The 21,047-nt window shown below is 43.3% G+C and overlaps 1 protein-coding gene across 1 annotated transcript in view; it reads right to left on the bottom strand.

Annotated features, from left to right (window-relative positions):
* Window positions 1-504: 504 nt before the first annotated feature.
* stk10 (serine/threonine kinase 10) overlaps window positions 505-21,047 on the bottom strand; it is a 35,623-nt gene continuing 15,080 nt past the window's right edge. The window contains 20 exon segments of the mRNA XM_053441006.1: window positions 505-2,153; window positions 2,238-2,410; window positions 2,750-2,863; window positions 3,004-3,129; window positions 3,222-3,410; window positions 3,582-3,706; window positions 3,840-3,969; window positions 4,107-4,199; window positions 4,318-4,497; window positions 4,677-4,800; window positions 5,873-5,997; window positions 8,656-9,102; window positions 9,235-9,597; window positions 11,294-11,428; window positions 15,094-15,175; window positions 15,634-15,719; window positions 15,721-15,829; window positions 16,588-16,660; window positions 18,868-19,017; window positions 19,542-19,590. Coding sequence (XP_053296981.1) covers window positions 2,270-2,410; window positions 2,750-2,863; window positions 3,004-3,129; window positions 3,222-3,410; window positions 3,582-3,706; window positions 3,840-3,969; window positions 4,107-4,199; window positions 4,318-4,497; window positions 4,677-4,800; window positions 5,873-5,997; window positions 8,656-9,102; window positions 9,235-9,597; window positions 11,294-11,428; window positions 15,094-15,175; window positions 15,634-15,719; window positions 15,721-15,829; window positions 16,588-16,660; window positions 18,868-19,017; window positions 19,542-19,590 — 2,841 coding nt within the window. The 3' untranslated portion in view covers window positions 505-2,153; window positions 2,238-2,269.

Here is a 21,047-nt window from a genome sequence, read left to right as displayed (position 1 = left end):
TTATTCCCACCGCTCATCGACACAGGAGGGAGCGCTTCTCACAGACAAAATGGACGTATAAATGGGAGTGCTAACACATTAGTTTTATATAATAATGTCAGTGTCGTCTTTACAGCTGGATGTGATGGCTCCAAGTGGCTAAAAGACGAGTACATTTTGTGGTGACTCACCTCCAGTGGGGTTTGTTCTTTTCCCTGCACATTAGATTAAATATAACAATGAGAAAGTCATTGGAAGTACTGGATGAAACATAGTGTAATGTACAGATGTAGATCTAGTCTCACCTTTTCTTCATGGTCAGACTAGTCTGTAACTTTCAGTTTGACCATATTGGAGATTTGGAGTCAACTTTATGAAAATGTTGAGGGAGCTTTGACCATTCCTCCAAATCTTTTGTTCTTTGAAGTGGACACTGACTGAAAATCCAGATGTTCAGTTGAAAAGACATCATCACATTGTGTTGAAGACGCAACCATTAAAAAAAAGAGCCTCCGCCACATCACAGTAATTAGAAAATCTGCATTTATTTAGATATTTACAACAATGGTTCCTTCTGATACAGTTTCATTCACGCTCACGACCCCTCCATACAAACAACGTCATGTAAACTGAGGCAGAGAGGAACACCGAGATGGAGCCACTCAACATGACAGGAAGGAGAATTTGTACAACATCTTTAAATACTTCAGAGACAGTGTGCGAGAGGGAGCCAGAGAGAGAGAGAGACACGGAGCTGTACCTGATTACTGACCTGATTGGTTTATACCCGCAGGTCAAACTGCTCTAAAAATCACTTTCTCTCCCTAAAAGAAACACGTTTATCGGCTGCAAACGTGGATGAAACATCCGGAGGCATCTGACAGCAGCCCGCATAGTTGCACTCCCTTAAAAAAATACATGAAGAGTCATGTTCCAATCGCAGATCATCACTTAAAACTGAGACCCCTGCTTTCTAAGTCCCCCTCCCCCCCAAAAAACATAAAAGATAAAATAATTTTAAGCAGTGTTGCCTTTGCATGACTCCGATACATCTGTTTTTGGTTTAAACTCTTCACATTATTCTCCCTCTCAGTGCAAAAGAAGGCAAATTTAAGAAGAACTAAAAAAAACAACCTATAAAAGGTTAGCAAAGAAATACATGTAATATTGCACTTTGGTTAGCAGGAAGTGCATTTACTGCACACGGTAGAACAATTACACACTTAATACGTCTTTCTTTTATTTATTATTTAGCTTTAAATCCCCCGTTGAACATCCTTCAAAGAACATAACAGTATTTTTACTTTGGCTTGGTCAGTTCCCGTCCAGTGTGAATGATTTTACAGTAAGAATACAACAGAAAAATAACAAACGTCACCGCATCCAACACGATATGAAAATAAGAAGCAAGCCATTCCTTGTCTGTTAAAATCTCTTACCTAAATAATCATTTAAAAAGAAATTATAGATTTTTTGATTTTGGACACAGCGTCATCCCTACACAATTTAAACAATATAAAAAATTAGAACATCCTTCATACCATGGGTTTTGCTTAAAAGAAGAGTTTACAGTGATAAATCTGGATTTTTTTCCTAAATCAGTAAAAATAAATATAAGCGAACTTTGGCAGCTATATGACATGCGTCTGTCTGACAAGCAGCTGAATAGGCCGAGACATAGAGAAATTCACAAAAGGGTCATTAACCAATTAAAGTTTGGTTGATCTTTGGTCATTTCTGGAAGACGACACCGATCATTTGGGGCTGAACAAAAAGTGCTTAGGTTCTGGCTCACCAGCTTTTCTAGAAACAAACATAAACTCTCATCGTACAAAAAGTGAGTTCCCTCCTCAGGACAACAAACGATGAAGACCAATTAAAATCACTTTGGTGTCTTCAGCTCGTCCGAATCATAAGTCACTGTGTTGTGTGATCCAGAGGTTTTACTGGTGAGCGTTAAAAGGAAAATCATTCTGAAGCACGTTGGGGTTTTTCGGTCAATTCAATCCTACGATGTCTTCAAAGAAAAACGTGTTAAAACATAAATATGAACTAAAACAATAGAGGGACCTGATGGAGGGGTAACTTGGCTGCTGTTACTGGCAAAGCTAAATAAAACTGAGGCAGCAGACAATTGTAAGGCCTGTGTGTGAACGTGTGTGTGTGTGTGTGTGTGTGTGTGTGTGTGTGTGTGTGTGTGTGTGTGTGTGTGTGTGTGTGTGTGTGAGTGTGTGAGTGTGTGAGTGTGTGTGTGTGTGCCAGGAGGTGTGCGGTATCACAGCAGATGCTTCTATGTGGTAGAAGAGTCTTGGTAAGGCACGAACTTGGAGAGTTTATTGGGAGAGCTGGGGTTTGGACAGTCCGAACTCTCGCCCATCTTAAAGAACGCCTCCTGATCCTTTTTCTTCATGGTCAGGTCTGTTTCCAGGGCCTGAGGGGAAGACAGAAACCAAAACATGTGTAAGATTTACATAACCATGCTCACATAGAGGGAGGGGAAATGTATATATGCAGGTGGAATATTGATAAAACAAGGATGGGGGAAAATAGGATGAAATTACCTCCACCAGTGAATGATTTAAAGAACTATTTGCAATTTGGTGCGGATCCAAATAAATGAAATGTGGTAATACATGTTGCAGCTCGGGACAAAGGGGCAGATTTTACTTTATTTAACATTGAACGATTTTTAGGTTGAAGTACATTAACGTTTATTCGAAAACCTAAAAGTCTAGATACGCTAGTTGAAATCTGAAATCTGGAAACGCACCTTCTTCCTGGGCTTCAGATGATCCCTCCAGTCCTTCATCACCTGGTTGTGTTGCTCATCCAGATACTTGAGCCTCTGAGTCTCATTCTCCACCAGCAGGTGACATTTTTCATTCTGCAGCACAAAACAATCTTTTGTTTAACAACGAGGCATTTGTTGGTGCTCAGGCTTTGTGTCTCCACTGCAGAGATCTGCCTCGGAGATGACTGGGCTGTGACAGGATGATAAAGTCAAGTGTGTAACAGGTCAGTCACCTGCAGCTGCTTCAGCTCTCGGATGTTGCTCTCACACTGACCGATCCGCTCCCTCATCTGGTTCTCGTGTTTCTGCTGCTGATGCAGCCGCTCGGCCTTCTGCCGCTTCTCCTCCTGCTGAGAAAACTACAGACACACAGAGGGGGGGGGGGGGGTTAGCGAAGAACAAACTCTCTGTTTACACACGGAGAGACACACAATCACCCAGAGCCAGTTACCTGTTTGATCTTCTCTCTGTCCTCCGCGCTGCTTCCCGTCCAGTTGATGCGGAGGCTCTTCTTGAACATGGCCATGCGGGTCTTGGCTTCACCGCGCTGGATCTTGGGCATCCGGCTCTTTTCCTGCTGCTGCCGACCTTTCAGGATCTCAATCATCCGCTGGTTGTAGCACTGCATATGCTCTTGCTCCTGCAGCGACGGGGAAAATAGATATAAATGAACCGTATGTTAGACGATAGCAGAATATTAAAACATGGTTGGTTCTGGACTCCAGCCTGGATTTTGACATGCCATCACATGATTGAGTAAATATGGAAAGCTCAGTGTTTGAAGGTGGAGAGGTTTGATCCACTGGTTTACCTTTTCATGCTTCTTGAGCAGCTGGTGCCTCTGGAGGAAGTATTTGTCTTTCAGCTGCTGCTTCAACAGCTGATGTCTCTCGTAGAGATTCTTCTCCTCCATGTCCCAAACCGTGGCTTCGCGCTCTGATCAAAGTTATTGGAACACAATGTGTCAGTACTGTGCACATGTTAAGTCCCACTTCACCAGATCAATGAAGAGATCAATAACAGGACTTATCGTAGTGATCAGGTTTTGTGTGACTAATGGAATCTGTACCTCTTATTAGGTTCTGCTTCTTGTTGAGACACTGCCTCTCTGTGGCTGCAATCTCTTTCTTGTTGTTGGAGATGATCTTCTTCAGCGTGGTGTCCAGGAAGTTCTTCTGCTGCGCCAAGAACTTCTCCTCCTAAAAACACGAGAAGTGGAGGAAGGACGGAGACGATTAGCAGCCGGACATTTCATCCGTAAGAGGAAAAGATGAATACCTTACGAAATGGTTAACATGAAAACACCATGAGCCCAAGTTTGGACCAAACTGCTCACCTCTTTAATCTTCATTTCTTGGAAGGAGCTCATCTTCTGTTTCATGGACTCTTTGCGCTGATTTCTGGGCAACTTATCAACCGTCTGTTTTACCTAGAGAAGTCACAGTGGAGCCGCATTCAGTGACTTTGACACATGAGTATGATTGGAGACAAAAACACTCCTGTTGTGATGAGACAGTTAAAAAGATTCCTCATATTTTCAAACGTACCTCCTTCTTCTTGTGTCTGATGTGATCCTGAAACTTGTCGAGGTCCTTCTCCTGCAATGTTTTGATGCGTCTGGTCTCTTCTTTGAGTTTGACGGTGTGGTCGGCCTCCATCTTCTCAATGGTCTGCTTCTGATTCTTCTCCAGGTTCTCCAGCTCCACGTCATAGTGCCTCTTCTTGGCCTGGGATGAGAACCAATGAGACACAAGCACACTCGAAGCTTAGGAGTTATGATACGAAACACTGTCGGGCTGTTTTATTGAAGTATAAACTACTTTCATGAGGGAAAAACATCTCAGGCAATAAAGTAACAGGTGTGTGTGTGTGTGTGTGTCTGTGTGTGTGTGTTTGTGTGACTCACATTCATCTCCTGGTCAAATCGTCTCTGCATCTGCTCTTTCTGTGTTTCCAGTTTACTGGTTAGAACCGCCTGAGCTCTGTGCTCCTCCTTCTGCAGCAACCGCAGCTCCCGCAGCTCCTGACGTCTGAACACACAAACACACACACCGTCATTATGTTTCAACATGTAAACAACTTGAGTTCATAAGTTATCAGTGCTGTTACTAAAAAGTTCAACTGAAAAATCACAATTTGTTTTTATCTGAAGGAAAAACTGATAATTTCATATCAGTCAAAAAATGTTATTCAGACAAAACCAATATTGAGCTGTTGACCGTTTTGGAATTTAATATTTAATTGCCGTTTTTCGCAAGATAAGGTCAGTCACAGTTGATGAGGATATATTAAAGATGTTTTTCCTGTGTGTCTAATTTGAAGCGAAGGAACCATATCAATAATACAGATAGATATTATATTGCATGTGATAGATAATATATTTCAGATATGAACGTTTTACCAAAACATGTATTTCAATCTGTCTGGCCCTTAGTGGAGTAATGAAGCGAAAACTAACTAATATATATTTATATGACATATGAAACCTGTATTTCTCTTGTTTGAATCCTGATTTTCAGAGAAATCCCAAATTATGCTGTTTTTTTTACAGTCGTTCATGTAATATCATATCTTCACCACTAGATGGCAGGAGTAATGCATCCAGAACTCAAAGGCAGCGCTGAACTATAAGAATGAGAGAGTATTTAGAAATACATGTAACAACAAAATAAAAGCGTATTGATAAAGTTCAACAACATCTGGAGAGTTAAAGAGACTTCAGAGACATCTTTCTTCCCCTTTCAGAACATTACCTTAATAAGTAATTTTCCACTTGGATTGTTAGTTTACTTTAATCCCAAAGGGATTAAGCCCAAAAGAGAGGGATGCCTTAAATAGCAGGTTCCATCTACATCCAGCAGGTCACTTATCACAGAGTGGATTTCAGTCACAGGAATGAACTGACCCCTGAGATCACAGCCGCTCATTTACAGGGAATGAAAACAGATGAGTTTCCAAGAAGAAGAAAAAAGGACAGAGAGGTGGGGACGCAGATTATTGTGACTGGTCTTATCTGGATGGTGACTAGATCAGTGTGTGTACAGTGTGTGTGTACAGTGTGTGCGTACAGTGTGTGTGTTCTGTAGAGAGTCATCCACATACCTCAGGAATCTCATCTCCTCATCTTTCTTCTCATCGTCCCTGATGATCTTGGAGGTGGTGACGCTCACCTCCACGCCGTCAATGACAAACTTCCTGGTTCGCTTCAGAGTCTTACTCGAATAGTCCTGGAGAACAGACACAGGGATTTAGGTTCAGTTAGATTAAGACGAGGCAAATCTTTTAATACACCCTTCTGTGGTACCTCAGAAACTCTATTTGGAGTACATTGATTTAGAGACATGTTGGGGGAATATGAACATGACGCTCATTGTGTCACAAAGATTTCCCACAACTATTTATTCAATGTAGACCAAGTTAGTGTTGCACTTTAAAAGCTTTTAAAAGGTAAATTAAAAGGGGAATCATAATGAAACGTCCCGTTACCTTGAATAAAACTGTGGATTTCTCTGGGTTGAACGTTTTGGATAAAGTCAGTTCACAATTCAACAACTTATATAACATAGGTTGTATTTAGACACTTTGATGTTAAATTGAAACGTACTATGTGAAATCACAAAGAGCTTGAATCAGCAGCAACAGATTGATCATCTTTGGATTTGTGTGAGTTTTTGATTCCCAAAGTTTTCGGTTGTTTTGTTGTAACCTGGTGAAAAACAGTGGCAGTTGTGTGTGTGTTGTGTGTGTTGTGTGTGTTGTGTGTGTTGTGTTGTGTTGTGTTGACGGAGGCGTAACTATTCCTGTCGATCTGGTTCTATTGTCAAAAGCGGTGAGATGTTCCATCCGTCAGCACACCGGGGAGGGCCATGCAGGAATTCCCTCTTTTAACAACAACACAACCTCTTCTATGAAGTATGACACAACGTGAACCTACTTTTAAAATGTATTTAACTCTTTACAACAACTTTTTTGTTACCTCGACTGAAATATTGAGATTGTGGTTTTTAAAAAGTTGACCAACAAGGGGCCAGGACTTTTTACTTTGGTCCCAGATAAGAGTTGAACAAAGTCCATGTATTTGAGCAGGTAGCAGAGAGACAGGCCACAGGCACAGGCCAACCAAGTAATATCTCCCACTAATATGTTAATTATGATATTAATGTTTACATATTAGTCATAGTTTAACCTGACATCTCCACGGCCTACTATGTAACTCTCAATATTTACAAGACGGATATGGCAGCGTTTGCTGAGCAAACACTGGGTAGGTCCACCCCTGGAGGTTGTCACTTCCTGGTTTATAAATAGTTCATATAAGAGGGAGAGGAAAGGGAGAGGAGAAGACACAAGACTAGAGGAGAGGAGAGGTAGAGGACTAGGAGCGGACGAGGAGATTTAGAGGACAAGGAGAGTTAGAGGACAAGGAGAGGAAGAAAAGAGGTAAAGGACGAGGACAAGGACAGGAGGAGGAGAGGAGAGGTACAGGTAGTGGTAGAGGACGAGGGGAGGACAGGGAGAGGAGAGCAAGAGGAGGCTTGTCCTGATTTGCTGATTCACATAACTGACCCTTTTACTAAAGCAGTAAATACACATGCTTGTTGTTGTGATGAGTTCATGTGTGCAGGTTGTTGCTATAATGAAAATGTCCCACACACACACACACACACACACACACTTTCTCCTATACACAGATGAATTCATGAGCAAATGCAAACACTAACGCTCTAAATCATACACACTTGTGCAGTGCAGAAACACTAAGGCAACACAAAGCAGCAGACGCCCGACCTCCCATCCTGAGACAAAGATTCAGCCGAACAATGTGTTCTGGAAAAAAACGTGAACATGCCCGGAACAGACACGACTCCGTGCCCAGTCAATAAGAGTTCAATCGTGGTCAGTCCATAAGCATCCAGAAGCAGCCGAGTGACAATGGGCTGCACAGAAACTTCCATTCACAGGGATGAATACCGAGCTGTGTGCACACAAAGGGCTCTGTTGGTGCTGCTCAATGGAACATGTTGCATATTTTTTAAACTCTCGGTATCCGATGATGAAACGGTTTCTGTATCCTCCAGCTTCCTCACATCTTTGCCTCAGCAGGATTTAAAAAAAAGGCATACATTTGTTGAATTGTGATAAATCTGTCTGTGGCAAGACAAATCCTTGATACTTGTTAGAAGGTATTCATATTCACCACAAACCCTGAGCTCATAATGTAACTGTAGTTGTGAGCCTAATGGAAGACAGGCGGTGGTCTGTTGCAGATGGTGAACACCCACAACCCAAAACACAACACAATGCACTTTCAGTTCCTCTGTGGGTGCAAACAAATACTTTTTCCAGGGTGGAGTTTTTCCTGCAGAGGCTGAGAGCAGTTCTCGGTACTTCTTCGACACTGCAACACCAGTCTGACCTCTTTTTTCTCCAGAAAAACATGATCTACTGAATCACCTGCATGTGTGAACGAGGGACACGTCTTCTCGGGGTCAAACCAGTATGTAAAAAGTACCTCCGTTTTCCCCCCTGTCCATTTGTTGCTGTGTTTGATAGTGAGCAGGATTACACAATACAACTGGATTCATTCATATAAACTTGGTGGAAGGGTTTTGTACCAGTCAGGAAAGAACCAGCTGGATGTTCATGCAGATACTTTGTTTTTAACATTTTCCCTCTATGGACCTTGATCATTTTTTTAATAATCTGGCATATTTAGGGAGGTGCAGCTTGATTCAATATAAGGGGACTGTTGGGCCTGGGGGAGGTATGCACTTATAATAATAATAATAGTGTTGGATAGATCAGGGTGTGTATTGTGTACTCGGTGCAAAAAAGTGTCACCCAAGTGTTCCTACAAGCAGTGAGAGGTTTTGCCTCTGACTCACCCTGGCAGACATGGAGATGGTCTCCTTGTGGATGGACATGTCCATGCTCTCGGACGCCATGCTGCCCGAGTAGGAGAACCGTTTGTTGATGATCCCTCCGTTGATGTAAGGCGAGATGGGCTCACCGTTGCCTCCTATCGACATCCGCTCCGGCCGGTGCTTGGTGAGGCTGCCGTTTGGCCCTGAGAGGGACGCAGGGCCTGGCGTGGGAGCAGAGGAAGGTGCTGGAGAAGGTTGAGGAGCGACAGCGGGGCTCGGGCTCCGGGCCATTGTTTCTGTGATTCCTGTTGTTGTTTGTCCGTTGGCAATAAGAACATCTCTCTTATCTTCAGTCGCCAGGATTGTGGGCTTCTCTGGGTCTGGTGAGTCTATGATGATGTCCACCTGCTCCTCAGAGGCTTCGGAGAGAGATGGCGGGTGCTCCGTCTCTGGGGTGCCGACAGCAACCTTTAAAAAAATATTATTTACACAAATATTATAATATATTTGGACACAGGACAGTCATAACTCTATGAGGCAGAAGAAACATCAGCATTTTATTTACAATGCAAGGGCAAAAAGTGTCAAACTACAGTGCACCTTTTCCTCCTCTGACGTGGGGGTGCTCTTTCCATCCTCAATGCCCGAGTCCGAGCTGGAGGTTTTGGTCGAGGACTCGCTCTCGGACTTTTCGGACTCAAGCAGGACGTCGTCTCCCAGTTTGTCCCCCCCCAGCTCCTCCGGATCTTTAGGGGGGAGATTTTGCCGCGGCAGGGGCACAGGGACCACCATGATGGAGCCCGGCTGCTCCTGTGCCGGTGCGTCTGGCTCGGGCCCCTTCCTGGGTAGAGGCATCAGTGTGGTCGGGGAGGGGGTGGTGGGGCTCGGGGTGTCCGCAGACTGATCCACTTCCAAACTGGTCTGACTGGTCTGACTGGTCTGACATGGCTCCTTACCTGGTGACTGCGGGGACAAGGAGGTGTGAGAAGAGAAGTGTTATTAAGCACCATGAGAAGAATCATTTGATGTTTGAAGGCTTTTAAGTCGTAGGTTTTCTTCTAAATGTTAATGTTTCCAGCTTTTGGTTTTTAGCCCAAATGGATTAAGTCCTCCACCAACAGACGTCAAAGGCCTGTGCAAGTCATGGCTGACAACCAGGAGGGACAGAGAGGTAATGTTCGAGTGAGTGCTTTTCAAAATAAAGCCCATTCTTATTCGTTTGTCTTCAAAAGAAAATGTTTAAAAATATATTTCCTTTCTGGAGCATTACACCAGCTGCACGAGAACTCAAACTTCTGTAAACCTCCATTTACTTAACGTTTGTTTCTGTAGGGTTGATCAACTCAGAATTAAGACATTTTTAATAACTCAAAAAAAGCAGTATACTAAACTGGCCAAATTAAATATGCGAACAAGGGCAACTGCATGAGGCCTGGACTAATATTCCCAAGCCTGTGGATGCCTGGTGAGACCTCTGCCAGCACTCCCACTCGAGGTGAAACACCTGACATCTTTATGATCAGGTGCAGCCTCTCTAATGCCTCAGCAAACATTTCTATCTGGCTCCGGAGGATCTACAGGAAGAGATTAAGTGGTAACTGCTTGGCCGACTTTCAGGGCTTTGTGATTGTGTCAGAAATGTTGATCTACGCCGCCCACAAAAGTGTCAGTTAGGTGACAACCATTTAAAAGTATTATTATTTTAATAATACACATAAAGAAAATAACACCCCCCCGACATAAACTTGAATTCAAACCAAAGGTCAATAATGCTCAATTGCCAAGATGACTAAAACAGGAAGTGCCAAATACCACGGCATTTACCGCATCACCTCGTTTCAAACGTCCCCCGTCACTGCACTGGGAGCCACGTTATTCATCTCAATCAATTCAGTGGCCATTATGACTAAGTGTTGACATTCGGGGGAGGAAGAGAAAAAAAACATCCATGCTCAGCATGTGATCAAACACGTCTGTCTCGTTCCAGCTTCCTGTCGAGCAGGAGTATTTCTAGGATCCTCAACACTTGAGGGATTCTGCTGGTGAACAGGAAACCCCCCCGTTTCTTCATCTAAGGGTCGGAGTACGGCGGCAGAACAATGCACGACCGTAAATAATTAATTTCCATCAGGGGTTTGCGATGTCATGGCGTTTCTAAGCAGCAGCGATGTCAGATGCTGCACTTATATTTAACCACGTGTGGGTGTGGGTGAACGCCAGTGTTCCGGTTTCTGTTCCTTTGTTTGTGCTCCCTCACACCACTTTCTAGTTCCATGCCCTCTGAGGATTTGTAGAGCCGACCCTCAAACCGTTGTGCTCCTCGGGTCACGTGCAGGTAAGTGCATGCTTCTGTGTGATTATGTGCAGGAGTTCCACCTTAATTATATCGTCTGGTGACATTCAAAAGTTTATTTTTAACTTGTCTGTTTGAACTTTGGACCACACACTCTGAAGAAGAAAGGGTTCAGAGTACGATGCATCTTCCCCTTTAAATCAAACCTACACTTCTGAACCTGCAGCTCGAAGCCACCAGACCTGTCAGAGAAGCTGCAGGACTGAACAGGGGGGCGTGGCCTATTCTCCTTTCAGAAACAAACAATGATGGAGACGAAAATGAAGGGACAGAAATGAAAGGGGGGGGGGGGAAGAGGTTTAGTACCACTGTGAGCTCCATGGCGTCGTCCTCCTCTCCTTCCTCTCTATTGTCCTCTATTTCCTCCATGACCTCAGCCTTGGCCTCGGCCACCAGTTCCCGCAGAGGACGGTTGGACGTCACTGACTTCACAAACGGATGCTGTGGACACAAGGGACAGAAGAGACGGGTGTTGAGGCCAATTAACAATCGAATCAAAAGCTGAAATTGAACGATGCAAAATGCCTAGAAAACATCATGTCTCGGCATTACGGCAATAACATCTTATAAATGTTGATGGCTTTTTCGATAACTGGCATTATCTAATTATATTTATTATATTTTCATTCTCTTGTCTATCTCATTCAGTTTTATCTCTTCTTTTATAAAGACACAACAATATGTCTAAATGATTAAAATAAGACATTTGAAAGCCTTCAGTAAACTGTTTAAATACATTTTTATAAGTTAAAAATACATGTATAGGAATGAATAAAAGCGGATGAATTAAATATTGCAATAGTCCCACAACAGAGCAGTAAGCGACAAGAACAAGAGACAGGAAGGCTACAGGAGACTTTCACTGCAGGAGAAACTCTACTCTCGGCCGCCTGCTGATTCCTGGACAGCCACAACAATAGCAGCTTTCCAATGTAGCTCCAGCTTTTAATGACACACCAACTTAACAATAGCATAATATCCCCCCCCTAAAGAAAAACATCTTAAGTCCAACAATGTCTTGAGAGAAATTGTGTATTTTGCCTCTGCAGAGCAAACAAGGAAATAATAAATTGAGTGCGAAGGAGAATAAAAGCCCAAATTAAAAGTTGAGTGCAGCCGGGACAAAAGACTGGTCGTCAATTATTCAGATGCTTTGCACTCCTGTGTAAGATAATTGGAACAGCTGACAAGCGGGAAAAGGCAACAAGTGGTGCTGGACCACGAAGTGTGTCGAAGTGTGTGTGTGTGTGCGTGTGGTTTGTGCTTAATGAGTTGTTTGTGTGCTTGGTCTTGTCCCCTGCATTAGTGCTCGGCTTTTAACTTCTCCAGTGACAAACAACAGTCAGCTATTGTCTAATGAGTCAGGTTGTGTTTAATTTCTCAGAGCCATCCCAGCATTTACTACACCGCAGTGGAAAAGTTTGCATGATATTGTCGAAGATATCAATTATATTTAAATACTATGTACTGTATGTACATGCAATTGTTTATGGCAGAAGTCCAATGATCTTCATTTGTATTCATGTTACTTGTAAATTAAAATACTGCCACTCAAGCTACTCCTCAATTCAACTGTCAAACATATGCATAAAAAATACTACTGCAATTAAGTGTGTTTCATTCTAAGGAAGTGAAGAGATGTCTTGCAGAGCAGAGAGCAGCAGGAAACACGAGTGCACAGAGAGCATCATGGGATTGGAATTTAAGGAACACAAGTTCAGCAACTGATGCAGGAGACAGCCACACTGGTTAATATGTGACATTCTTAGCGGTTAGCAGCCATGCTTCCAGTTTGTGAGTAAGCACCAACAGGCGGAGGGAGCTGGCATCAGACTGTTAAACCTGAAGAGGCTCAGAGTGACTTGAGGAAATGCATCTTGTGTAATGCTCAGATAATACTTGACATATTTCCTCCTTATCTGTGACGCCTGGAGGAGGGTGTGTGCGCGGAGTGGGTGTTGCAGCGGGCAGATGCATTTCAAGTGTAAATGAAACTTTAAAAAAGCTCAATCAAAAGAGTGATGCAGTTAAAGAGGATCATTATTATCTACTGATATCTTGACACCAGGAAACAGGGAAAGTTCTGACAGTGAAAAATGGCCGATTCTTACAGTTAAGAAGCTGTAACTATTAAATGTTTGATATTTTATCGGTGAATCTCTTCATATTTATCTTCAGGTGCCATAAGAGTTCCTACAGTGGGTGAACATTTTTTGTCTGGTTGAGTTTAGGTTTAGTTTGGAGCAAGAGTTGGGATGTTACTCGCATTAATTATTTTTAAACCAGCTTTGCCTACTGGTTATTTTCCTGCCTCACTTCAGGTTCTCTTCTTTCTCTGTATAATCCTCAAACCTCACTGGGACTTCTTTCTACTAAAAAAAAATAGTCCCTGTGAAAATGATCCTCCTGTGAATTATGGCCTTATCACTTGTTTACTTAGATACTGAAGAAAACTTAACATCGTTATTCTAAGCCAGGTTCATGCTTAGTAAAGGTCTCGGGATATAAGTAACTGGTGTAATGGAGCTTTTCTCCTCAGGATGGACATTGGAGATGATGGCAATCAAGTGTTAAACAAAGAGGTTCAACGCGAAGGATTTCATGATGTCAGTTATGGTTCAAGTACAAATCTCAATGTTGCAAAATCACTATAAATCTCTATAAATCTGCCAAATACCCCGATTGTACAACTACCCATCCTACAGACTCACTACAGGAGAAAACATCCATAGTGGAAGCTGTGTATGAATCCATGAGCAGTACAGTGTGTGGGAGGAGTAGCTATATTCAGTATAATGACTGCGTGGTTTCCCGCCAGCCGCACAGCCACAGTGACTGATCCTGTGTTATGTTGTTTTTGTATACATTCCTAACCACAACACATGAGGCACACAAAAGGCCAGACACACAAGAGAGGGATGGAGGAGGTCGTAAGATGGTTAAACGGATAAAAAAAAAAAAAAATCTAACTTTTCTAATAAAAACATTGATGTCAGACTTCATGATGTGTTCTACCTTCATTTCCTCTTTTTAAACACAGAGGTCTATGATTAATTTGTCTCTTTCAACATCTGTTACCACATCTAGAGGGAATTACAGGATTAGAAGGTCCGATCGAACATTTGTCACATGCACTAACTTCCTGTGGACCGACGTCACGCAGAGAAACATTCAATGCCGTCGTTATCGCAGCTATCTGCAGTGAGCGCTATCTGACAGCTGTGAGGCGCAGCCGGCATGATAAACATCTAAAACCTCCAGCAAACCACCAAAAAGAACGGACCGCGCCTGTCTTCTCCCCCAAGTCCCACCCCACTGGAGCACACATGCAGGATTCCCCGGAGGGTCCGGGTCTCTGGGTTTTTCATCTCTGCCTCCCCACGATTGGCCAGAGGGGGCGAGCTCGTGGTGAATGCAGGCACGCCATTGGCTACGGAGTGGGAATGTAAATAGCTGGCATTCCCTCGGCTGCGGGATGCAGACAGGAAACCGTGGCTCTGCATTTTAATAACCACTGCTCCCGTGCTTTTAATCCACACCCTTTTTCTCTCCCTCTCTCTCTCTCTCTCTCTCTCACTCCAGATTGTGGATTTTGAGAAACAGTTGTGAAAACTCATCCTCAGATATCTTTACAGCCAGAGGAGCTGTCATCTAGGTCTTTTTTTGGCAATGTCCCTGGTGCAGATGTATGTAAACACTTTGCTGTCTCTATAAAACACAGGAGGTTGAAACAATCTTGGGACTTTCTCAGAGTGCGTTTTCACATCAGTTCCATCCCCTCCCTCTGCTGCACCATAAACAGCTTTGACTTTTTCTTCCACTTAACTTTTAATGCCATCTTACTCCATTTCTTGCCCCCTCCACTCCTTCTACTCCTCTCCCACTCACATGCCAGCGCTCGGGAGGGGGGGGGCACCGCTCGCTCCCCTGCCATAGATCACTCCATTCACTTCTTAAAATAGAAGATTAAACTGCTCCGTATAGATGTGTGTCGGTGCAAGATAAGGACAGCGCGAGGACAATGCTCCGTCATTTATCAAAGTTCAGCACCGGGGTAAAATTTTTGACGGGGATTATAATTGCCCACTGCGGCGGGGCCCACCTACCTCCAGGAGCTGTGCTGCGGTCGGACGAGTCTCCGGGTTTTTATCCAAACTTTTCTTCAGGAAATCTTTAAACTGCTGCGACCTTGAATCACACAAGCAACAGTATTCAATCAAAAACCAGAGTGATGAGGAAAGAGGTGGGGGGGGGGGGGGGGGGGGGGAGAGAAAGGAACAAAACAGAACATTTCCAGATAAGTGATGTCAGTGCATGTGGAGCATCCTCGTGTACGAGTGCTCAGCTTTCAGCGGGGGGGGGGGGGGGGGATGAGTCAGCTCCACATCCCCACGTATCTTTTTCAACAACTGACAACTTGATTCTTGTAGCAGTGGATTTGCAGCTGTGGAACAATCAGACTCAAGAGGCTGATATGGAAAAGTTATAGTTTGGAGCTCGCCCACATTCTGCGTCTCTGTGAGCTGGTGTTGCAGTTTTTGGTAAAGTGGAAAAACAACATGCACTGAGTCGAGATTACAGTAAATGACACGGTGAAATCTCAAACAATCCTCATTCTGACTCCTTGTCCATTGCACCGGCCTCACCATTTGTGCGGCTGCTCCAGGGTGGGCGGCTCCGACTTGGCGATCTTCAGCAGCACCCTCATGGGGTTGAGCTCGTGGTGGGGGGGGTTCGATCTGGGCGAGCTCGATCAGCGTGATCCCCAGGGACCAGATATCGGCCTTGTAGTCGTACGGAGCGTCCTTCATGGTCTCACACATGACCACCTCGGGGGCCATCCTGAGAAACAGACACATGAAATCAGCCTGAATGCAAAGCAGATGAGGTTTACTGCACATGAATGATATTTGTGGGTGTGTCCGGATGCTTCCGATCATAAAAACCCTTTGGAAGCAGCAGTGGAGACTAACTGATGATGTCTGAGCTGTGTTTTTTTCTTAGATTCCTATTACTTAGGCCCGTGTCAACATCAAGCACACTTGACGCGTGTGTGTGTTTGCCAAGGATTTGCAAAGCGGCTCTCTCACAACTCTAATCTGAGCTCTCGGATTTACTCAAGTGCAAAGAAACCAATGTTTGCTCCCCTCCGGTTCCTTGTCGACTTTGCTTATCAGCGCATTCAAGAAAAAGGTATAATGCAAAGCCGTCTGCTGGGTTCTATTCAGGACCGCATGGGATTGTGCAACTTGGAGGGCACGGTCGTGTTTTCATGGAGCTAGGGAGGGTAGTTCTGATGGATGATAACCTGTTCTGGTCAATGGTTAACTGGTCATATTCACATAGGAGAGAGAGAGACAAGGTCAAGGTTCACTGTGCAGACTTGAGAGAGCACGTTTCCAACTTGCTCAGGTAAAGAGACGACTGCACGGAGGATTAAAGCACAGTGTGAGCGTTAGGTTAAGTGTGTGTACACATTGCATTATGCTTTATCAACAAAAGGGATATCCCACAGCTTATATAGCTGGCGTGAGGGTGGTATATGGCTTCATATATGGTTCTTATCAAGGTGAACGGTGCAGAGTCTAGGTTGTACTCACCAGTACGGTGTCCCAATGAATGAATCTCTCCGTTGTAGGGTTTTGGTGTTTTTTGCAGACACACCAAAATCAGCTGTAGAAATAAAGACAGAAAGATGATATGAGATAAGTTCAAAGACCCTCCGCAAAAGCCCCTTTATTAGAAGACTCGTGAAATTCTGATGGGCAGAGACACAAAGCCAGGATGATAGTTTCTCTAAAGCCTTTTCCCTGATATTACCCTCACATTACAGGAGTGTTTTCACTTTGGCTGAACATGTTCTGTTTCTCTGTGAGTACGAGTTTTACGAGCGGTGGTATGCCCGGCGTTGAGGAGTGTCTGGCAGAGTCCCGGGGATTTTACCCACAAGGCAGCGAGGCTGTCGTGGTTTCGCAGACTACAATTCAAATATCCTCGACTTCCCAGTCAAACATATCATTTTGACTGTTGCGGTCGAAATTTCCTAGAATTTTTTACTTCTTACACAAGACAAAAACTCTTGTACAGATTTGATTTAACACTGAATACAAGTTCACACATTCACATCCTCTGTATTTTTGCACAATTATACCAATAAAGGGTTCAAACCACCGGGCTCCTTCCGCTTCTGCTCTAAAATCTGCTGCATCACTGGGTTGAACCTACACTCAAGTTCCCTTAAAACACAGTTCTCCAGGGTGTGTTTCTCAATAAGCACTGTCCTGATGATATGCAAATATTTCTACACTAGAAAACTATAAAAGTTATCAGAATACATCAAAATACTAGAGAAGGAAGTACTCAACAGCAAAATAAAAGGTGTTTTAAAGGGGAAACCCAGCAGAGTCATGAAGTTGCAAATGGAATTCGGTGGAAAAATACAGACAAAGGATTTAATCACGAGTAACGCTGTCTTTGTTATTGATCGTGGCCTTGATAAAAGAGCAGGAAGGAGGAAGAAGCTTTTTCTCTGATGACCTTGACATGTATGTATCTTTTCTAAATCAGTCACATTCCTGAACACACTGTACTCAGAGATCAACAGTGTCTGAAGATCTTTATAAACAGGGAGCTGCACTGAACGGGAGAACATAATGTTCATCAAAGGCGGAGAGGAGCGCACCACGTGACCAGCAGCCACAGAGACACTTAATTACTCCCTTGTTTGAATTAACATGCAGTTTGAGGAGTTTGGAGACTGCCAACGAGTCAGTGTCATGCTAAATGAGTTGAAAAGGGGCAACTCCCTGTGATTATATCGCTCTGTGGCGTCTCGGGGAAGAACGAGCAGCAGCGGAAATACAAGTTCAGCTCGGGAAGCACAGGGGTCGACAAACTGTGAGAGTTTAAAATGTAAAGATAGAATGAAGAATAATGAATTGAAGAAGTTTGAATGTAACCACAAAGCAATAAACCATTTGAAATCAGCATAAACTACACAAAGGTGCAGCTAGTTCCATAAATTAATAATACCTGGCTCATACAAAGCCACAATGAGTTCTCAGTGTTTTGGTTTGTTGGTCATGCAAAGTGACTGAGAACACAAAAGACTAAAGACAGTAAAACATTGTGTATGTAAAAGTGTATTGGTGCTTTTTTGTTTCAGGTTCTATGTGTGAGGTTCCAAATCAGCAAAGCCTCAAGTGACAGTTGCACATGGAGCACCTTGAAGGAGATTGAGCCGCCTCTGGAGAGCTTCACTAATCCAAACCATACTGAGCATTGGGACGGATCCAGAACTCCAGCTGTGCAATGTGAAGAATGTGGAGAACTCTTCAAAAAGAATACAGATGAAAACACGCCAACTGTGTGTGTGCGTGTGTGTGTGTCTTCCATGTAAGACAAAGCAACAACAGAGTATAGGTCGAGTATAGAGATTTTAAGACTTCCACCAAGGAGGTTATATTATCACCCATGTCCATTTGTTTGTAGGCTTGTTTGTTTGTTTGTTAGCAAGATAACACAAAACAGCTGGATAGATCACCACAAAACTGAAAGGAAGGATGTAGGTCAGGGAAGAACGGGGGGGGGGGGATCCTCAGGCATATTTACAGGACTGATGTTCATGAGTGGAACTGCTGAAAGGTTAATTTCTCTAAATGTAGATTCAACTGTACAAAACTAAAATGTTCTATTCTAAATGATTGTCAGCTCATGCATTAGAAGGGAAATATGTCTGTCCTCAAGGTTAACTCCATTAAGGATTCACTTCTATACACACTGTAATGTTGTTCTGACTTTCTGTACTCACTGAAGCATTACCTTACATAAGAGTACCTAAACCCAGAAGTAGTTTAAAGCAAGATGCTTGAAGCCCTCACCGAGCTTGATGTCCCCGTCCAGCATGAGGAGGATGTTTCCAGCCTTCAGGTCTCTGTGGATGATCTTTATACTGTGCAGATAAACCAGAGCCTCCAACATCTGACGGCAGACCACCTTGATCTGCGGCTCCGTCAGACACCGATCCAGCTCTGATGGAGGAGAGAGACGACAGAGAGGTCAGACACAAGGTGGGAGAGAGGGATGGAGACAAGAGGGTTGAAAGTTACACATTCATAGAGCACATACAATCATGGGAAAACTAACTTGGGACTCGTCTAGTGTTTCATCCCCGCTAGAGAAAAACAGAAACAGGTAAACCTAAACCTGGATAAATAATCCCAGATCAGAGGGGCTTTCACACTCAGTCCTGCCCTAAAGACTTTATTCTCCGGTGTCTGTGTTTGGTTAGCTGCAGCGGGGACGCAGACAGTTATGAGGATGTGGATTACACAGTGAAAACACACCAGGGGGATTTCCCACACAGGAGGACTCCACTATGTCCAAATCCAAGCTTTCTAAAAGTGTTCAAGGCCGGGGCTGGTGCATCTCTACGTTGTCTCAAAGTTGGCTGAAGGTGTAGGTGTCCCAGCAGTGGAGAAGGGGACAGGGAGGACAGTGGACATCTTTCAGACACAGAAAGAAGACAACAAGAGAGAGAGACACCGGGGCTTACCGAGCATTGTGGCATCCACGGCACCTCCGGGGCAGAACTCGATCATGATCTGGGACAAGAGAGAAGGGGGTTTTAGCTTGAACCAGGATTGTATATGTGGAGTATTCAGCAAACAGATTTTTGTAAATACAAACTATAGATCACTTTTCATTCTGCACAACTAGTATTTACAAAGATATTGTTTCTTCTTCAACTCATCACTGTCACAACCATGTCATATTTGAATCTCCTAATATTCTAATAATGAACTGTATGTGATTCCTTAACTAGAAATGTTGGATTGGCACTGAAGGATTTGATGTTTGGACTTAAGAGCACTTGAAAGAAGCACAGCAATAAAATTATCTTAAATGAATTAACATCACATCCATCCAATCACATGAACTACTACTATCACTACCATTTACTAGATTTTGTAAGAAACCTCAAATTGTTTTTACTCGAATATTGTCTATAATGACTCAAACGGAGAGTCGATTTGACCTATGATTACTCTGGACCCATGGGACCATTTCCCCTGATGTGAATCACTTAAATATGTTTTCTATAGAAGTTAATCAGAACTATGTGGATTACATTTTTGTTTGTTGACATTTGAGTTTAAAAATAGAACGTGTTTTTGTTGCATTAGGAGGAAGCTAAGAGTGTTTCTCACAGCAGTGAAAACTGTACTATACTGTTTTAATACCCAACACAGGCAGAAGACAGAGAATCAAGATGTTACACTGCATCCGGTTGTAAAGAGGTAAAATGTCAATTATTTTATTTGTATTAGCTGTTTCTATTGTTATTAATTCTCTCTGTCTGAGCGTATCAGCAGCTTGTACTGCAAACTGTTCTGCATCAAACTCTCTCTGGTTTAAGCACCACACTGACCAACAGTCAAGCTGTGTACACACTTCCTTTCCAGTCAAAATATTTAATAACAGATTAGCAGTGTAGTACAAACACACACACATGGATTCTGAGAGCACGCTCCCTAAATGGTGTCTCGTTGGATGACAGAACTTCCAATAATCACCTTTCATTTTCTCTCCTTACATAGTCAGTCACACACACACACACACACACACACAAATACAGAAACACACATCAGGAAAACATCTCACATTTTTCATTCGAGTGGGGCCTAAGAAAATGAAAAACATCAGGATTTTGTATTAATCATGTGCAGAACAGTTGACTAATATAAATGTAGTATGAACCTGTTTCATTTCTTATGATTCATTGATGGTCAAATGATCCATCATAGGTGTTGTGCTGCATACCTCATGATCTCATTCTTATTTCCTCCCTGGCTACTAATGACAGCACTGTCTAAAGGGATCGTCCTGTGCTGGACAGGGCGTGGAGTTTCAGGCCAGACAAAGAAACACAGAGAATTACAAGTACAAAAGGAGAACAGACCAACGCAAGAGGCTACGCATACCTACAAGCACACGTAGTCACATGGACACACACACAATCCCACACACACACACACCCCCACACACTTTGTTTCACCTG

Source organism: Pleuronectes platessa, chromosome 15 (genome assembly GCF_947347685.1).
Source record: "Pleuronectes platessa chromosome 15, fPlePla1.1, whole genome shotgun sequence".
Taxonomy (NCBI): domain Eukaryota; kingdom Metazoa; phylum Chordata; class Actinopteri; order Pleuronectiformes; family Pleuronectidae; genus Pleuronectes; species Pleuronectes platessa.
The sequence above is the reverse complement of the archived record's forward strand: the minus strand, read 5'-3'. Positions and strand labels throughout refer to the sequence as shown.